The sequence below is a fragment of the Lissotriton helveticus genome, chromosome 2_1 (genome assembly GCF_964261635.1).
Source record: "Lissotriton helveticus chromosome 2_1, aLisHel1.1, whole genome shotgun sequence".
In the NCBI taxonomy this organism is placed as follows: domain Eukaryota; kingdom Metazoa; phylum Chordata; class Amphibia; order Caudata; family Salamandridae; genus Lissotriton; species Lissotriton helveticus.
Window position 1 is genome coordinate 1513613813 of NC_136059.1, and position 20371 is coordinate 1513634183.

The following is a 20371-nucleotide window of genomic DNA, read 5'->3' on the forward strand; positions in this document are numbered from 1 at the left end:
TGTTGACTGAGTGGGTGGTGTATCATTCAGCCTTCCACGAAGTGCTTTAGTTGGAATATAATTATACATCACGCTCACAGGTGTGGCCATTGGCCATGCCTGGCACCTTCTGGAAAGTCTGTTGGTGACACTGGGACTGCGGATAGCGGACATGGAGCATTCCCAGAAGGCAATGGAGGAGTGAGCACCAGGACATGGTCTTTGTCCAAGAGGAAATGCTTTACTTATCCTTCTAACGCTACCTTGCTACCCATGAATTGAGTTGTTAATACTGCTGCTGGTCTCCTCATGGTCATGTAGGAAATAGGCAACCCCTCCCTGCAGTAACCGTGCTGGCTCCAGCTGTGGAGCTGCAAACCTGTTTAAAACCATCCTGTGTCTCTGTAAAGGACTTCAAAAGCAACATCCCTGCATTCCTAGACGGGAATTTGGCAATCTCAGGTCGACAGTGCCACACAGGGAGCCAAACAACTGCCAAACTGGAGACTAGGAGATGCAGGGCCAAAGACCAGAAGGCTGGCCTCTATAGCAGGGTCTGGAGCAGCAGCCAGACTGACGTAAAACCTGCTCAAATCCTGCAGTGCAGAAGATCCCTTAGAAGCCCTTGTTTGCTGAATGCTTCCACCTTACTTGTGGCTGTTGAGCTTCTCCTTGCCTCACTGTAATGATTCTAAAATGTACCTTGGGCTCCTGACCTTTAGCGCTCAGTCGCTTCGCCAGACACATTCACACTTTGAGTATTTCTAAATCTATAGTGTAATCATGAATTGGGTAAATGATTCAATTTCGATTTAAATGCACCCATATGGATCTATTGTAGATGTTGTAAATCTGCCGTGCCGCTGTCCTCCTTTCTCTTACTTGGTGAGTGGAGCTTACCCTACACAGTGTGTGAAGAAAACTTGCAGTTATTCTGCCCATGCTAATGTTGATGCGTGTCTAGAGAAAGCGTGCACTGTCGCTCTGCTATACTTGCCTTCTGCATTTCAAACAAGCATTTACAAGGCAATAGGTCTCGCCGTCAAAAAAGTTAGCTATTGGCATTGTAAAAGACAAACTTTTTATTTATGGGTTGGTTTTGAAAACAGAAACAAATGGCATTGTCATTTACAATGCCAATAGCTTAATCTCTCGCAAATGCGAGACCTATTGCATTTGCACACGCACACAGAGCCCCGCACAGAGCCCCACACGCGCACAGAGCCCCACACGCGCACAGAGCCCCACACGCGCACAGAGCCCCACACGCGCACAGAGCCCCACACGCGCACAGAGCCCCACACGCGCACAGAGCCCCACACGCGCACAGAGCCCCACACGCGCACAGAGCCCCACACGCGCACAGAGCCCCACACGCGCACAGAGCCCCACACGCGCACAGGCACCCCACCCGCTGACAAAGCAAGGATGCACCATGAGCGGAATACAAGCAAGACTAGCAAATCTCTCAACCCTGGTTGGATACTAAAAGAGAATCCCAATGGAGTGCAGTCAACCCCTTCTCCCCACACCCTGGGCACCGGTATCACTGCACTTGTTGCACAAAGGATAGACATGCTCCTGGCCGTGCTTTCAAGGGGACTCCCTGCTGAGCACATAAAACCGTGCCCAAGTTATGGATATTATGACATGTCTAATTCATTCACAGTCTGATTCATCAGATAGGAACACATCAATGCTGAATGTTGCAACCTGCAGCCAGGCTTCGGACACAGGGGAGCGGGGTGAATCTTCACAAGTGCTCGTAGCGCTCTTTATTAGCAGTATTGTAGGGGGAATGCTCGCTGGGCGTGTGCAGTGCGCAGTGAAATGCAACATCCTCGCAGAGGGATGCGATTAAAATAAAAAATATTTTAACGGGGTGGACAGAGGTGTCTCTCCACAGTGGTAGTGGAGGGGGGGGTCTCTGTTCATGCCAAGGAAGAGCTGGGACAGCAGCAGGCTGTGCACACTTCAGGAGTGTCTGTGTCCCAGCCCCCCTGTACTCCCTGTCTGGGCAAGGGAATCAGTGGCAGTGGTTGCAGCATCTGCCTAGGCGTGAGTATCTGGGAATACTTTTATTAGAGTTGCAGATCTTTTGCCATCTATTGAGGTAGCGTTCTGTTTGTGTTGTAATATCTGTAGTCTATAACCGTGGATGCACCGAGCGGTACTGGGAGCCGTGGAGGCAGGGTGTGGGCTGTCGGGAGAATCCATGGGGAAGCTTTTGGGGGGGCTCCCAGCAGCTGAGCCGGTAACCCCTCATTTGATGGAGAAAAAACACATCTGGAGGTCATTGACACACATGGTCGCTGCTCCCAGCAAAGAGGCCCGCTGCCACCGTGATCTCCTTCCTGCCCTCTGGTCGCGTAAGGGGCTTTGCCCAATCTCGCATCCTGGCGTCGGGTGGAGCGCTTGGGGAACAGGTGCTGCTGCTGCGTCAAACAAAAAAAAACTTTTTTAAGGGGCTTTGATGTTTGTCAAATGTCCATCCCGGCGTTGTCACACTGAATTGCATTGAGTTTTCCAGGCCCTCTTTATATATGTACACGTGGTCTGGGGCTTAAGGTGGCCTGAAAACATCCGCTTTCTTCCGGGACACTTTTAGATAAACTACATATGAGTGTGCCGCATATTTCTGTTCCACTGTGTGATAGGAATGAACACACGCATGACATTTAGGGAAAGACCCCACTAACCCTCTTCCTACCCAGTGTCACTGATCTGGCAGTTTACATTTAACACCCTTGTCCCTTGCCGGGTGAAACCTTCTGTGCAGCACACTAGCGCCTCTGGGAGGAGTGGGCGCTTCCTGTGACCACCGACACACCTCAGTGCAATGAAGAGGTGAGTGCTGACCTTACTGCCGTGCCAGTTTAAGGCACAGCCTGTGTCAGCCACATCTAGAAACAGCTCCACGGATTGTATGGGGATAGCCTGGAAAGGTGGGGCAGCCTGTGACATCCCTCAGCGGGGCAAGGAGGGGGCGATGGCCTCCCACAGATGCCCGCCAGCGGGATCCACTCACCAGGCCTTGGGCCTGCCTGCCACCCTAGGTGAAGCCAAGAGTTCAGCCCAGGCCACATCACATCGCAGGCTGTTTAACGCCGGCGAGGATGCGTGTTGCTATTAGCGTTAAATATATGGCTAATTATGCGTATGAAAATTAAACAGTGTTATGCTAATGGGCCGCCTTCAGATGCGGATCAGAGCACTTGAGACTAGCATTTATTCAAACGAATCAGTAACATTTACTTCTGCACGTGTGAACTTTCAGAAGATCATTTTCATGTTGCGGAGCGAAATTATGAAACGAGGAACCGTCAACACTGGGTAATTCAGTGACTCGATTATACCAAATCAAAGAAATAGAAAAAACATCTATTTCTTTCATTTTGGTATAATCGCGGCATCCGCGCTTTACTTGTAACATTTTAAAAGTAAAGCGCCGGTGCCGCGATTATACTAAAATAAAATAAATTTCTTTTAGAGCTGTCCCACTTCGACAGGCTCGGCATGACTTGCTGCTGTGGTAAAAGCTTTCTTATCTTCTTTATGGGGCGAAACAGATGGCCCCATAAAGAAAAGAAAGCTTTTACCACAGCAGTAAGTCAAAGAACCCAGTCTGAAAAGGATGGGGCTTAAAGAGAAAGAAGTACATCACTGGGACCTCTTCTCCAATGGCTGGACACCGTTTAGTATGAACGGTGACGCCAATCAATGAAAAGAGGGGCGGGGCTTAACCTCGCTGAGTGAAAATACCTTTCTCTCATTAAATCTTGCCAGCTAGACTGCGCATGTGTGCAGCCTACGCTAGCCGAGACCTAAAAACCCTGCAGTGCTGTGGGTCATGCTGTGTACCTGCGTGAGAAGGAAGCTTGCACTGCTTCCTCTTATGTTGACTTGTCCGTCCTGTTAGTGCGCATGCTTGATGCACATCTTGTAATTGTGCTGTGTGTATGTTACGGAATCTTGTGCTGTTGGTGCACGCAGCCTTTGTGTAATGTTAGAACGTCTGCCAGATGTACATTTCTGAAATGGAGTTCAGGTGTATGTGCAAAACATTGCACTTGTACTTAATCTTTATTTTCTTTAAAAGCAGCCATGTTTTGTATCCGTAGACTGATGAACTGATTCGTTTTTGAGCATGCATCTATTAATGTAGTCTGTTTTGGCCTTGTATGTGCCTGTGCGCCTGTGCACCTGTGCCGAGCACTGGTTCTGGTTCTGATTGACCTGCCTGGTCCTTTTCCTTCAGTCCATAGAGACCATCAAGCTCGACGGCAGTGGACGACTCTCCTTCCCGGAGATCCTGAAGAAAGACCAGGACCCGCTGGGGCTGGCAGTGTTCGAGGGCTGGTTCTTCTGGGCAGACGAGGCTCAGCTGCTGTTTGCTCCCAGCAATAACCCGGAAGAAAAGGAAGTCCTGCTGAATGGCTCCATCTCTGCCTTCACTGTGCTCCATGAGCTCCTGCAACCCAGAGGTAAGTCCGTCTCGAGGGACTCTGAGGTCGGAACACCGGCTTCTCGACTTCAAAAAAGAAAACATGTATTAAAAAATGTATGAAGATTTACGTGGTTAACTAGAACAAATTAGCTCGGTGTACTTTTCCATAAACACACAACTTCTGTACTGTTTTTGAGGGGTAATGGTTTTTATTTGGTGCCTTAGAGTAATTTTTACCAATACTAAAAAATAAGGGAGCCATTTTGGTTTTCACTGAACTATTCAGCATAGCTTTAGGTTTATAAGAATTTGAATTGTTGTAGTTAGTGTATTTTCCTTTGGGTGCTTAACTCTTCTGTTGCCAAATCAAACGCATGGGTGAACTTTGAATTGCTCCTCTTTATGCAAGACCATGGAAAGCGGTTTACTAACTTGGTATTCTAGCAGACTTTATTACTGTCCAAACGATCCATCTCGACTCCTGTACGGCATTTGTTCCAACCGCATAATGATTTCCCTTTCCTTAGGCACACCCTCTCCATGCGCCCCCGGAGCCTGCAGCCACCTCTGCCTGCTGTCGCCAGTTCACATCCACGGCTACAAGTGTGCTTGCCCAGATGGCACCCTCCTCCTGCCCTCTGGCCTGTGTGAAAGTGAGTTCATTTGCGAGAAGCAGGTTTTATACAATGATTCTCACTAGAATAAACATCAGTGACCTGCAACAGATTAATTTCTGTGCAGTAAAGTAAGCTGACAATTAATGGATGCCTCTTCATATGGATATGGCCCTGTCGCTGTTAAATGTGGTCTTGTTTTGCTACCATACATCATGTGAAATGTATATTGACTTAAGTTCCGGGGTTTTCCTAAGGAAAAAGCAACTCTTGCAATAACAAATTTTGAATTATAACTAATTTCGCACAGTGCATTCTTTAACATTACATATGTAGATAGGACCTTTTTGCTTTGCACAGAAGTCTGCCCCTGATCGAGCTGCGCATTTATTAGGTCTCGCCTGGCGAAAGCAGCGGATGCGCTGCTCTCGCCAGAGGACTTTTTGCGGTCAATTTATCAAAAGCTGAATGGACTCGCTTACTGATGGACAGAAATGGCTGCTCTCGCCATTCACAATGGTAAACATGCACACGTAGACAAAAAAAGTGCACGCGCATGTGGACAGCCCGGAGTCATCTTTGTGCACATGAGCGTGCATTTTTGTCCCTACGTGTGTGCTTTTGCTTTCACGAGACTTCCCCCAGCGTTGCTTGTCACGCGCACACATTATGTCCCTACACGTGTTTTCACTTTCACAAGGCTTCCAGTGCATTGATCAGTCAGCTGTCCAGCATGATGTCATTATTGTTCGGCGCGTCATTAAAAGTTGACGGTACAGTATGATTAAACGGTGCAATATCATGCTTTCTCATCTACGAGGTTCTTACCGAGGGAAGCCATGGATCTTGTATTAAATCATTGAGTCAACCTTTCCCGCCCAAAGTATCAATATTAGGAGTGCACCTGAGGCTTTCCACATAAGTTTAGTTGTTCCTTTAAAAAATGTAATATTGGCACTCCAGTGATCATGTACATGTATTAAATTACGACACTTTATTGGGTTTCCTCATCCCCAGCACACATTTTTTGCCCGTTGGAGACATTCTGCCAACCAAACCTCGAGCTGCAAGTAGCAACTACTATCTTGCTACTTTTTGTGAGCCATTTTCTGCCACTACTGATTTGCACAGACCTTGCCCCAGACTATAATTGGAGGTGAGGCGTTCTGCTTCTTTCCTATGTTCTGAAACTTTGGGGACCATCACCCAGTTTCATACGTGAGGCTGCATGTGCTCCCATCTGATCTGGGTGTTTGGTACTTGATAGAAACTTCGGTCTACAAAACCTACTTGACTCTCCATGTAGATTAGTCTAGGCCCAGTTCAAGGGAGGTGGTGTTAACGTTTAGTCAGATACCTTATTTAACGGTTAGTTATTACATAAATAAATAAAAGTGCCCAGTTACTACATTTTTTCTTTGAAAAGGAATAATGGTTTAGGGAAACCTAAACACTTTAATGGTTATACTTTAAAAACCAATAACATTTTAATCAATAGTCAAAGACTAATAGTGAATGTTTGTCTCAAGTCGTAATCTTTCAAGATACCAAAAAACGAGTTTAAGGTTAGGGCTCAGTTTTGCGCTTCTGACTGGTTCTTGGGTTGTTCTTTTCACTGAAACCGTTCTAACAGACTAAAATTGTTCAGAACACTGTTGCAACTCTTAATTCTAGTTCTGCATAATAGAGCATGTATGGCCTCTCGTCCTATCCCTTTGCATTGGCTCCAAGTTTCGAAGAAGACGTTATAAAGAGTTAAGTTTTGGTATTTGTAATCAGGCAGCGGAGAGCAGAGGTCTAGCTAACTTGAAGAAAATTCATGTTGCATTCAACCAAACTGCTTTGATTGGACTATGCGTTGGCCCTTGTATTTGGCAGAAGGGAATAGGTTATGCCATTTCTTTCTTTGCAGCGCCAGGGTTGAACACACTCCTGATACTTCTGGGGGGAACCATTTAATTTTTAGATAATATCTTCAGATGTGGCTTTTTCTTGCTAATTATGCTGGTCTTGCTCTTTAAGTAGTTCCCAAGTGGTAATAGAGCGCTTAATACCAGTTTCATTTGGTAAGTGGGCAAGTGCTATCCTATGAGACCCACCTCCTGGATTAACCGGGAACTGTCCTGGGGGCTGAAGATTTTTAACATGGAAGTTTATGAAGATGCTGTTGAGGGTCCGATGGCTCGCAGTTACTTGGATGAAGATGCTAATGGCATGGGCTGAACAGGTTCTGTTATTTGCACCTCACTTCTAGGGTGAGAGGTTTTCTTCTTCCATATTTTCCTAAATGAGTAAAATTGTCAAATGAAACTTAATTTTTCTTGCTTTTTGACGGCAACAATTTATAGTACACCTGGAGTACAACAGCCATTTTGGAGCCAAATGGTTCTTGCTAATGGGATAGATATCTTGAGCGGTACTGCTCACAATTGAAAAGGTCAATTGCCCTTTGACTGCTGGGTTTTAACTTCGGATTTTATAGGCTAATGTAACCACCATTTGTGTTTTAGGCTATCTTAAACTTAATTTGGATGTCTTTAAAACTGTTGGGTCCCTATAGTCAGAGGCCGTTTTGACTTTATTTCTCGTCCCGAACTGGACTGACCATGCTAACATCGTGCTACGATTTTTTCTTCTTTACAAGTCTTCAGCATATCTAATGTTTGCCCTGAAGAAGCCCGTGCTTGGACAAAACGCGTTGGCTATCTATTTGATGCAAACCAAGCGTACTTGAAATAAAGGCATTCAAAGACTTCAACGACAACCTTTACTCATTGTTTTCAAACCTGTACACAGTATTCTCTTACTAGTTATCAGCTCGTATTGCCTCTCACCTCCCCTTTGTGCATGTTCTTAATTGTGGTTTAGTGGCAGTTGACCATTTGAGTCAGGCAATGTCTACAAACCACGTGACTTATCTAGGCAGTGCAGTCTTCTTTAACCTGGCTACCATTCTCATCTCTGAAAGTACGAAAGGACACTACTTTTCAGATGCCCTAAAACACATTACCAAAAAAACAATTTGAAGAGAGACTCAGTCTTTCAACTGGCCACATTCATTTAGCCATTGGGGGACCCGATTGGCGCTATAGAAACAAGAATTTGCAATGCAATAGGTCTTGCATTTGCGAGAGTAAGTTATTTGCATTGTAAATGGCAATGACTTTTATTTGTTTTAAAAACAAACACGTAAATAAAAGGCATTGTCATTTAACAATGCCAATAGCTCAAAGTTTCGCGAATGTGAGATCTATTGCATTGCAAATGCTTGTGTTTTTTAAGTCAGCAGAATTCTTAAGACGGAGGGCAACTAGGCTTAGGGGATTCAAAAGGTACGCTTTCATTTAGAAACCTTGATGGGTATATTGGGCTTGTAAAATAATAAGAAAAAAATGAAGAGGTACCACATTTTGCAGTTGTCTTGGTGCATTTTGAATATTTGGTGCATTTTTTGTTGAGCTGCACAAAGATCAAGGGGATGTTTATCTTCAAGCCAATGTGATCCAAGCCAATGTAATGAAAGCCAAGCAGCAGTTTTGACCAGTTGTTGCTGCACCGGGGAGTCTGAAGACATCCATGCAGTGGTAAGATGATGGTTTGATGGTCACGGAAGTACCAATGGGCTGTAGTCGAAAGCACTGCAGGGTCACCTCAATGACCAGTGTTTTTGACATGTATGACAATCTGTTTTATGTATTGTTACTCCTAGTGTGTACCATGTAATCCCAGAGAGCATGGTGCCCAAAATGAGTGGCACATTAACGCTTTCGTAATATGGAATTAAAAGATTTTATTCACTCTTGGAAAAATCAATTGCAGAATTTAACCTGCAGGCTTTGTGGATACAAACAAGAGACACTAACCCATATTATATACATCTGTCCAGTACACCTGGTGCAAAGGAAATCCTTTTGAAAGTACTCGTTGGGGATATGCTCATGTAGGCAACCATTTATTACCTGGCTAAGGTGAACGTCAGTCCCCCTTGCTTGTACGTTCTGGACAGAGGTTATAGGGCTGTTTATTACAGCTTGCTCTTTATGATTTTTGGATTCTGTTAAAATGCAATTATAAAGGTATTTCTTGGAGATGAAAATAATCATGGGCATTTTAAGTACTTCACAAATTGTTTTAATATACTTGTGGCCAGTGAATTTATAATTAAAAAGAACAGCTGCTATAATCACTGTTTAGTCCTTTCATAGATTCTGCTAAATGGATTTAGAATGCGGGTAGGTCCCAGAAGTATTTGAAGAATTGTTTATCTTATGTATATTCTTATTGGTTTTAGGTCACTTGAGATTTGTTTACTTATGATTGTTCTTCCTGCTTTGTGTATTTTGTAAAGATTTTAAATAACCATATACAGTTGAGTTCTCTCACTGAGTGGCACAATACATATTTTCAAAGGGCCTTACTCTCATTCATTGAGGGCATTAAAGACCCTTTACCTCTGTAGGTTTGGGCTGGGTTTTCAAGAAAAGGAGGTAGATTCACATTGTTCTGGAAAAAATACTAACAGAATCATGATTTCTTACAGTGGCGTAAAGCCAGTTCAGCAACTCATTGCACCTTCAGTGGTAAACATGCATTCCTGGCTAAATTTAATGACCCGACCTTACGGCAGATGATGGACTGGCTTCTAGCTACAGGAAGGAAGGGGATTTGACCAGACAACTGGTATTTACCTGGTATGAGGCAGAAACCCTGTCTGAGCAAAAGTCTGCCTCAGCACTATCACCTTTGCCCTGGAGATGCCAAATAGGGCTGCTTCTATTCATTCCAAGAGCACCACTGGAACCCTATACACTAATCCCCCATTGGACACTGCCAGGGGGGATGATCCCATCTAAATAGGGAAGTGGGATTAAAGGGAATCAGACACTCCTGGCGGAAGAAGGGTTCAGCCGTCTTAGACTGAGGACTTCTAAGAAATGTTACTTTAAGGAGGTGGGGAAGGGCTGCAAAAGGAGGTGGGGTTAGTGTAAGAGACTTGGTCGGGTAGGAAACGTTTTCAGACCAGTGGCTAGTGTGCAGCACAAGATTGGAACCTCACAACCAACTCTTGAGAACATTCTTGAAGTTGTGAAGAACCCTCCTGAAAAGCCCATACTGGATTAAATGTTCATGACTCGCATCCAGGTACTGCTCATGCTTGCTAGGGACGCAAAGTAGAAATTCTAACTCCTAAAGTGCCTGGCTGCAACATCTTTAGCTAGAGGCCTGGTGCCTACAAGTCTGCCCTGAGGGCCTGGGGAGATCCAGGAGTGGCGGGAAGGAACGTTCTCAGGATTTGTAGCAAATGTGAACTGATCCATTATCTCCAGCGGACCAGGCCAAGGTACTAAGGCATACCTAGGGAGATTGTGTCTTAAGTTGGCTACACAACCCGGTTTGTCCCACTCTGAGCTTTTTTGTAATGCTGGAAAGGCGCTTAACAGGATCTTGCTGGGAAGGTACCAACCTTCGTGGAGTCTTGTCCCAACTACAGCTTCCAACCTTGTCCTGCTGGAGTATTTTGACAGCACCAAAAGTGACTTAAGTCTGAAAGTTAAACCTTGGCCTGAGGCAAGATGGCAAATTCATCTCAGTGGCAAAGCAACCTCTGCAGCTACAAAATCCAGCTTTGTCCTGCTCAGAGCTTCTGACACAAATCCATTCACTTTGATGGGAACTCAGACATTTGTCTTTGAGGGACCTCTGTATTACTACTCACCAAGCACAAATGGCTCTTTAAGAGCGGTTTGTCCACCTAAGCCTTTTGTAGAAAACTTTACCATTTATCAGCCTCCGGAAGCATTTTGCTAGAAACCGGGTCTGATGGTAATATATTTCCACTTGGCACCAGTTATGAACATCAACATGCTCACCTGTTCTATGGTGGTATATCCTGCTACCTTACGTGGCAAGGTAGCAGGATAGACCACCTCGGAAGCTGTCAGGAGATGCATGTTGTCTCATGCATACATTTTCTCCAGTCACTCCACCAAATCAGTCTTGTTAACTTAATCTGATCGAAGTCTGACTGATGCATAAACTTTGAGCCTTTGGCCTCATGTGATCTGAGGCATATTTCACAGATGGATTCTTTCTTAAGACATAACTTTGTACAGAGAAATAAGTGTCTTGCAAGCCCGTCAGCCTCCAGACCATTTGCTGTATTCCAAATAGGAACAGTGACCCTAGGGACTCCTTCCACCTCTGTTCTGGAGTAAAATTGCAGTTATCTTTGCATGAGATCATTCTTCTGACATTCTTTCCACCTACCCATATTGCTTAGAGGAGACCTTGCACATTTGCTACCAGGTGCACTTTGTACGTTTATGACTTTACTAAGGACCTGCCATTTTTGGAGGCCTTAAAGAGTTTAGCAGCTGCTAAGGCTGCCTTTCCAGGTAGGCTACATCATGTATCGCCATTTGCAGCACTCAAGTTCAGTCTGTATAGGTACTCTTCAAGAGCCATGGTGTTGCCGTCTTTGCAGCATGTACCTTTCAGAGATCTATGTGAATTGATTATTCTAGACTCTTTAGTAGCAATTTCTAGTCTGGCCAGGAAAGTCTGCAAAACTAGTTTGCCTAGGTATTGGCTGCCAGTGCTATCTTCCTTTCATCAGTTGCTGTTGAATCTAAGCACAAAGTTATCAATAGGATAAAGCCTAAAAACAAAAGTAGAATTAAATTAACTCTATGCTAATGCAACCAATTTCTTTGTTTTTAAGCTCCTTTGTGTCTTCGTCAACTGCTTAGTCATTTGCCAAAATGGTCACCTCTTCTAAAAAGGAGCTTGTGAACACATGCATAAACACACAAATAGTGCTTCCTATGCATTAGAGACATCTGATGCTTCGGTGAAACTAAACACAAACCTGTCCTGGGTGGGTGGGGGGCATTAGTAAAGCTACAGCTGTCCCAGACAAATGACTGCTTGTGTTTCACCGAGATTGTGAGCATATAAAATGTTTGGAAACTGATATGGTTATAAGGAACCTCATTCAGAAAGTATTTGACAGTCAGGCACTTGTGAGGATGGGCTTGCACAGGCACCCCTGACTGTGCTGAGTTCTGCCACCAGGCAGAGGATGATCGGATTCTAGTGACACCACAACAGGTATGGCCACTAGAAAGGTCTTGAGATGTTTGAGCAACTGCAGGCAACCTATCCTTTATTTACTGCATTGATGTGGGAGTCCTACGGTACATAAAAATAGCAATACATATGCATAAAATAGTCATATCCTTGGTAAATTAGAACCAGGAAGTAAAATAGCTAGAAATGAATAGGAAAATATCTTCCACTTTCATGACTCGTCCAAGTCATTATATATTTATATATTCCAAACTCCAGCCAATCAGGCGACCGCACGTTCCAGAATGTTCTCCCCTGAGGCTAAGGCTCTCATATTTTCTACTGCAAGTCGTGTGAAGGGAGTCTCCCTGAGCTCTGCTCAGTACTTATCAGGTTTCTTCAGAATTTCTTAATTTCATGATGTCTTAGTCTAATAAATCTCTTTAGACCTTGAGTCTTATGGGAAGCTCTGGCTGTTTTCTGAGGACCCCCACAAGAAGTGCATTTATTGCTTGTATCCGACCACCAGGTGAGAGATTGCAAAATCTGCAGAACTTTCCCTCAAAAAACTAAGGGACAGAGAGGGACGTATACTTCTGTGGCTACCAAAGATTAAGGATCAAGACCACCCTTTATCTGACGGAAGGGTTTCCTTTTTCAGGACGGCCTCATCTAGGAAGAGGACTAACACCACAGAGTTGACTTCTTCTGGGGCGAAGGTGTTGAAGAAACAGCACACCTCTAAGAGTGCTGAGTTGCCTTCCACTTCCAAAACGCCTCCTCCTAGTAAGGGTAAAACTCTGCGCTCGTCCCCCCCGAGAGACTGAAACCTCAGGCTTCAGAACCCATTTCTGGCAGATTTACCTCAGAAATGGGGTCCCTCGTTGACTAGCTAGACTACTACTTCGTCGACGACACCTGCCGTCGCCGCGGTGACTAAGTCTACTGCAACTTTCTCCTCTCCAAAACCTCAGATGATACTGTTGTCTGCTTCCTCGTCCGTGAGACCAACGTCAGTCACTGCCTTGTCGACGAAGAAGTTGAAGTCCACCGCCGTCGTCCAACCATCGACGACGAATATGAAAGCCTAGTCAACGGCTGCCTCGTCGACGGCTGCCTCGTCGACTATTACCTTGTCTATGCCTGCCTCGTGAAAGCGGCTATCTTCCTGCACTGATCTTCAAGTTTGGTCTTCGTCAATGGCCACAGCATCCTCCAGGTCATCTATGGTACTGTCTACTCAATTGCCACCATCGACAACAGCGCCTTCCTTACTTCAAAGGCATGGATATTCTTTGGAAGTCCTCTCTCCAGTTCATACCTCCCCCAGTAGTTCCTCTTACGTTGCCTGAACAGTTATTGGATTATGGGGCTGATGAGGAAGAATCTGAGGAGGATGACCGATTTTGTACTGCCAGGAGCCCTTCAGAGCTCTTCATTAAATATCAGGACATAGATCAAGAAGAGGACTACTAACCTGAGACTACTCCTATAGCGCCAGTCACACCCTATGGCGCAATTGCCTCGATCACTTCTAAACAACTTACAGTACATGTTAGATGACTATTACCGCCGATTTCCTCCATTTGAGTCGGCTTCTTCTGTACCACCTACACCTGTTCCTCAATCTTCAACAGTGCTGAGGTCACCCAGACCAGTTTCCCCGGTGCCTTCGATGTCTCTTCACCCTCAGGAAACTCACACCACGGATGATGACCGGGAGGGAGAATTGGATGACAGATCACTCCTTACATAATGGGATGACTATCAAATACAGTCTCCTTCAACTCCTGCTCCAGTTGACTCGCCTCTAGTTGACCTCAGAGGTTTTCATGTTTTGATGGAAAGAGCAGCACAACCGTTCCTTCTTCCCATGGAAACCAAGAAGGATGATTGTTTCCTTTATGATTTTAAAGACCAACCGAGGAAACCAGTCTGATCTATCCCTATTATTGACTCTTTGGCAAGAATTGGCTGAAAGTCCTGCAGACTCCTGCCTCTATTCCTGCAGTCTTGCCTCTCCTCAAAATGAAATACAAGGCACCAGATAACTCTCCAGCATGTCTGATACGTCAGCCTAAGGCAGACTCGGTTATTGCCCAAGCAGCACAACGAATAGCACGGAATCCCTCCTCTCCATTGTCTGCTCTCCCGGATCGGGATGGGAGAAGTCTAGACCCCATTGGAAAAAAGGTTTAGTCCATGGAGGCCACTACTGTGCGTGCAGCTAACTCACTGGCCATCTTAGTCCACTACGATAGATGTGGTCGGGCATCTCTCCCTTCGAGTTGTTACTTGAGCCCTCCAAGGCTGAAGCGCTCAAGATCCTCCAGGAGGGAAAACAAATCTCGGCTGAGATCAATTCTGCTGTGGATGTTGCATCTACGGGTTTTCGACAACTGGCAGGTGCCCCTGTCCTGCGGTGACAGGGCTGGTTGAAATCCACATCTTTAGGTCAGGAAGTTCAGACGAAGATAATCGACATGCCTTTTGATGGTGAGTCTCTTTTTGGTTAGAATATGATGAGATCCTACAAGCCATTAAATAAGATACCGAGACAAAAAGATCTCTTGGTACTCTTCTGTTTTGAAAAACGCATTTTTGTGGTGCTAGGGGCTGTGGATCCTTCTCCAGTCGGAGGCTATACCCAGTAAAGACAATGCCAGTCCGATCAGGGTAACCAGCGTTACTCTTCTCAACGCCAACAATCCTACAGGCAACAACCAACTACGTCTTGTACACAACAGAAGGAAGTCATGGAAGTCATCCTACCGCAGACGGAATAAGTCTAAGAAGCAGTGACTACTGCCACCACATCTCCTGTTTTTTACTCAACTTGGTCTGCTATAACAGCAGACAAATGGGTCTTGGACATTGTGGCCAGGGGCCACGTGCTAGAGTTTATCAAACTTCCTCCGACTTCTCCTCCCAAAGGCGCGCCTCCAGCTCACCTCAGTTTTTTTCCCAAATAAGTTTGATGTTTAAGAAGGGAGCGATCAAAGTGGCTCCAATTACAAAGAGGCACCAGTTTCTATTCCAGATTTTTTTTAATAAAGAAATCTGGAGAATGGCGCCCCATTCTGGATCTTCATTCAGTGAACAAATCTCAAAAAACAATCCTTCCGGATGTTGACTCTCCAAGAAGTTTTTCAACTCCTCACTGCAGGGGATCACATGACCACCCTCTACCTCCAGGATGCTTAGTTTCATGTCCCAATTTTGCCCAGACACAAAGTTCTTGAGGTTCAGAGTGGCTGGCAGGGATTTCCAGTTCAAAGTCCTTCCCTTAGGACTCCATTCCACGCCCCCTGTCTTCACCATAGTTTTGGCACCGGTTGCTGTACACTTTCGATTAGGAGTTCACATTTTTCCTTATTTAGACTGCCTTATCAAGGCGAATTCTTTCACAGTTTCAAACGCCCATACTCAGAAATGCCTGTCGCTTTTCCAGTCCCTGGGACTTTCCATCCATCTGGACAAGTCTCAAATCATCCCATCGCAAACAAGAACGTTCTTAGGAGCCACCATAGACACTTTACAGACCAAGGCTTTTTCTCTAAAACGAAAGACCACAAAAGCTGTGCAAGCTTGCCCAACTGCTAAGATCAAAAAGGTGTGTTTCTGTCCGACAGTTCAAGTCACTTCTAGGGATGCTCTCATCCTGCATTCCCCTAGTCCCCAACTGTCATCTCAGGATGAGGCCCCTGCAAGAGGAGCTCAACAAACTATGGCTACAGGTTTCAGGGTCCTTCAACTATCTCATCCGCGTCACTCCCCAGATACGGGAAGCATTACTCTGGTGGACTTGCAAAAGGAACGTGGCAGCAGGCCTCTTGTTCCTAGTAGAAGCTCCACGCTTCGTCATCACCACGGACGCCTCCTTCAAAGGGTGGGGAGAGCACCTACAAGGATTAACAGTCAACTGCAATGAAATGCTCAACAAAGGACTTGGCATATCAACCTTCTAGAGTTGCTAGTAATCTTCCAGGCTCTAAAATCTTTTCGCACCATCATTCTCGGAGCATCATTGTTGATCCGGACGGACAACACAAGTATGCGCTACCTAAACAAACAGGGAGGGAAAAGATCCGCTCTACTGTCCCAGGAAGCCCAGAGAATTTGGGAATGGGTGATCTGCCATCAAATAACTGACAACAGTCCATGTTCTGGTAGTATCCAACATCCTTGCGGACTCCCTCAGCAGGTCGACAGCGTCCAGCCACGATTGTGAGCTCCATCAACTAACGATGGATCATATATATTTCAGAAGTGGGGTTGACCCAATTTGGACTTGTTTGCGACAAGTCTGAACCGCAAATGCCCATTCTACGCAAGTTGGATTCCCCAACAAGACTCGTGCGGGAATGTGTTTTTGAAAAACTGGTACCGATACCATTTGGTTCCCAGGGTTCTCTGTAAAATGAAGGAGCCTTGTCACCTACTCCTCATAGCTTCCATGTGGCCTCGCCAGTTTTGGTTTACTGAACTCCTTCTATCCGAATGCAATCCCATTCAGTTGCAACCAATACCGAATCTCCTATCCATCTACAACGTGCAGATCTGCCATCCAGATCCTGCATCTCTGTGCTTAGCCTGCCACCTGAACACCTTGAATTTGCTCACTTAGACATTCCTTCAGTATGTAGAGAGGTCTTCGCTAATGCTAGAGCACCCTCCACAATGAAAGCCTACATGCTTAAATGGAAATGGTTTTGCCTCTGGTGTCAAGCCGCCAACATTCACCCAATCCATGCAAAACCGGAACAACGTTTGCAGAGCTGCAACATGCTCCATCAGGCACACCTTTACCAAGCACTTCTGTCTGGAAGCTGCCAGCAATGCATACACGTCTGTGGGACAAGCAGTGCTCTGTAATCTTTTTAAATAAGGTGAGCCTTATTTATTATTTATTTAAGGTGAGCCTCTGTTCTTCCCTCCTCCTCTTTGATGCATTCTTATAAATACACAATTATAAAGATATGTACATATGTTGATGCAGATATACATATGTGTATTTTATCTGGTGTGATGTGTATGTATGTATGTGTGTGTGTGTATATATATATATATACTGAAAAAACCATAGGTTATAGACCATATATAGTTAGGAATTTGCATTTACAAAACCTTGAAAATTCACTGAAAAAACCATAGGTTAGAGACCATATATAGTTAGCTGGACATTTTATTGACATAAAACCAATGAAATTCCATATATAGTTAGTTGCACTAACTATATATCGCGCACCCGCAATCCACTGCTGATGTCACATATTACATCATTCATGACATGGTCAGTGACATCACTGATGACATCACTGATGACATCTCAAATGACATCACTGATGACATCATCTAGTGTCTGTGTTTTTGTAAAGTTTAAATATGTTTTACATATTGAAGAATGAGTGGATGTATGGAAGACTGAGTGGGTGTGTGGCTGGCTGGGAGGTGTGTGACTGTGCATATCAATGTGTACTTGTATCAGTGATTGTATAAGAGAGTAAGTATGTTAGTATATGTTTGAAAAGTATGGTGTTCTGTGTTTAACTGTATAGATGAGGAAATCGAAGTGTGATTGATTCTTCACAGGACTGACTAGGTGTATGAGTGCATATGAGTGTTGTAATAATGAGTGATTGTATGGGTGAATGGGTGAATGTGTGTAGACGTAGGAATCAGTGAGTGCGTATGTAGTAACTGGTATTGGTGTGTCATGATTTCATCAGTGATGTCATTTGAGATGTCATCAGTGATGTCATCAGTGATGTCACTGAAGTATGGTGTTCTGTGTTTAACTGTATAGATGAGGAAATGGAAGTGTGATTGATTCTTTACAGGACTGACTAGGTGTGTGAGTAACTCCATGGATGAGTGGCAGTGTGAGTGTCTGCATAGGTGTATGAGTGCATATGATAGTGTTGTAATAATGAGTGACTGTATGTATGAGTGATTGTATGGGTGAATGAGTGAATGTGTGTAGACGTAGGAATCAGTGAGTGCGTATGTAGTAACTGGTATTGGTGTGTCATGATGTCATCAGTGATGTCATTTGAGATGTCATTTGAGATGTCATCAGTGATGTCATCAGTGATGTCACTGACCATGTCATGAATGATGTAATATGTGACATCAGCAGTGGATTGCGGGTGCGCGATATATAGTTAGTGCAACTAACTATATATGGAATTTCATTGGTTTTATGTCAATAAAATGTCCAGCTAACTATATATGGTCTCTAACCTATGGTTTTTTCAGTGAATTTTCAAGGTTTTGTGAATGCAAATTCCTAACTATATATGGTCTATAACCTATGGTTTTGTCAGTGAATTTCATTGATTTTTTAAAAGCTAATATCTATAGCTGTAAAATATATTCTTTATTACGTGACGTATCACGTAGCCACGTGAGACGCCTCATGACGCGTCACATAACCGTGACGTATCGGCTCTGCAGCGCAAACAAAACCCGTAACGTAAGCGTGCCGGAGCACGCTTACAGATATATATATTTTTTTTAACCTTAATTAGACAAAATCCACACGTGCACATATCTTGAGGCCTTGTTACGCTTACCGGGACGCTACCCGGTACGCGAACCGGACGCTCCAAAAACACAAGATGGCGGACTCCCGTTACGCTGCCGGTTAGCTGCCCCGTTCGCGTACCGGAAAGCGCCTCTACCGCGAAAAATCGCAGGGGACTTTAATATCCCCCTCATCAATCCTAGGGGGTCAGGAGGGGTTTACCTTGCCCCCTTTCCTTCATTTCCTCTTCTTTTTTCACCACATCTTGTCTCTTGAACCTACCGAGAGACAAGATGGCGGCCGCTCCGGACTGTTTACAATGTTGACAGCTACGCTGCCCGGTTAGCTGCCCGGTTAGCTGCCCGGTGAGCTGCCCGGTTCGCGTACCGGGACGCGCCTCTACGGCGTAAAATCGCAAAAAAAAAAAATGTTTTTATTTTTTGCCCCGCGGGGCACTTTAATATCCCCCTCATCAATCCTAGGGGGTCAGGAGTGGTCTACCTTGCCCCCTTTCCTTCATTTCCCCCTTCGTTTTTCACCACATCTTGTCTCTCGATCGTACCGAGAGACAAGATGGCGGCCGCTCCGGACTGTTTAGAATGTTGACAGACACTGGAGAGCCAATCAGCTTCGCTTCGCGAAGTTCCGTTACGCGTCAGGTACGCGAACCGGGGCGCTAACCGGAGCGCTGTCACAGATATATATATTTTTTTAAACGTTAATTTCTCAAAATCCACTGGAGCACATATATTGAGACATAGCAAAGGCACGTCGGGCAAACCATATCTACAATTTTGCCAAGTTTCATGTAAATCTATTCAGCCGTTCGAGCTAAAAGTGAGTCCAACCGCCCTATGGAAAAATGAATGGGAAAAACGCGTTTTGGGACCCCCCTTTTTTTCTCGGACCCCCCTTGACGAAACCCCCCCAATTTTTCAGGGGCTGCTCAGAAACAAAATGTGCCATTTTCCTGAAAATTTCAGCCAATTCCGTCCACAAACGCCAAAGTTATTAGACATAGAATTTTCAGAAATCCCATAGAGAAAAAATCCTAACTATATATACCCACTGGCTATCGCCAGTAGGTAATATACATATATAAACATATATAATCTGCATATCTATATAAATATAAATGCATGCATACATATACATATATGCATACATATGCATGTTATTTACATGAAAGTTTTAAAAACACTAATAAAAGCAAAGCTAAAAAGCCACCTCATTACAAACAGAATGGCTTTAACTTAAACGAGGGCGAGATCTATTGCATTTTCAATGCTTGTTTACTTTGGTTCTATCAAGAAGGCATTCAGATGTCACACATTTGCCATAAATTCTGAATGTTAGCACTCTAGTTGCTCATTAGATCACTGTAGTAAAGCTAGTGCTCACCAGGGAAGTCTGCTGCTAATCATGGTTTGCAGCCATTTTCCCGCATTTTTTATCCCGCAGACTTTCAGTCCGCATACCATTATCCCGCAAGGTCATTGACCTCGCATACCATTATCCCGCATTTTTTCAAAACGCATGTGCATTTATCGCGCATGCCTTTACAAAGAATTACGTTTTAAAGGCATGTATGGTAAATGCATTTGCGTTGTGAAAACCACGATGACGAGAGAGGTAAGTGGGTTTGTGTTAATTTTTTCGTGGGTTAGTGATTGTGTAGTGTAGTGTAGTGTAGTGTTGTGTAGTGTAGTGTTGTTAGTGTAGTGTAGATTTGTGGTG

The 20371-nt window shown here is 44.6% G+C and overlaps 1 protein-coding gene across 1 annotated transcript in view; it reads left to right on the forward strand.

The window, feature by feature from the left end:
* LOC144820278 (uncharacterized) overlaps positions 1 to 20371 on the forward strand; it is a 988894-nt gene that overhangs the window by 388725 nt on the left and 579798 nt on the right. The window contains exons 12-13 of the mRNA XM_078677866.1: positions 4238 to 4463; positions 4954 to 5079. Of these exons, the coding sequence (XP_078533992.1) occupies positions 4238 to 4463; positions 4954 to 5079 (352 nt within the window). The remainder of the gene's footprint in view (positions 1 to 4237; positions 4464 to 4953; positions 5080 to 20371) is intronic.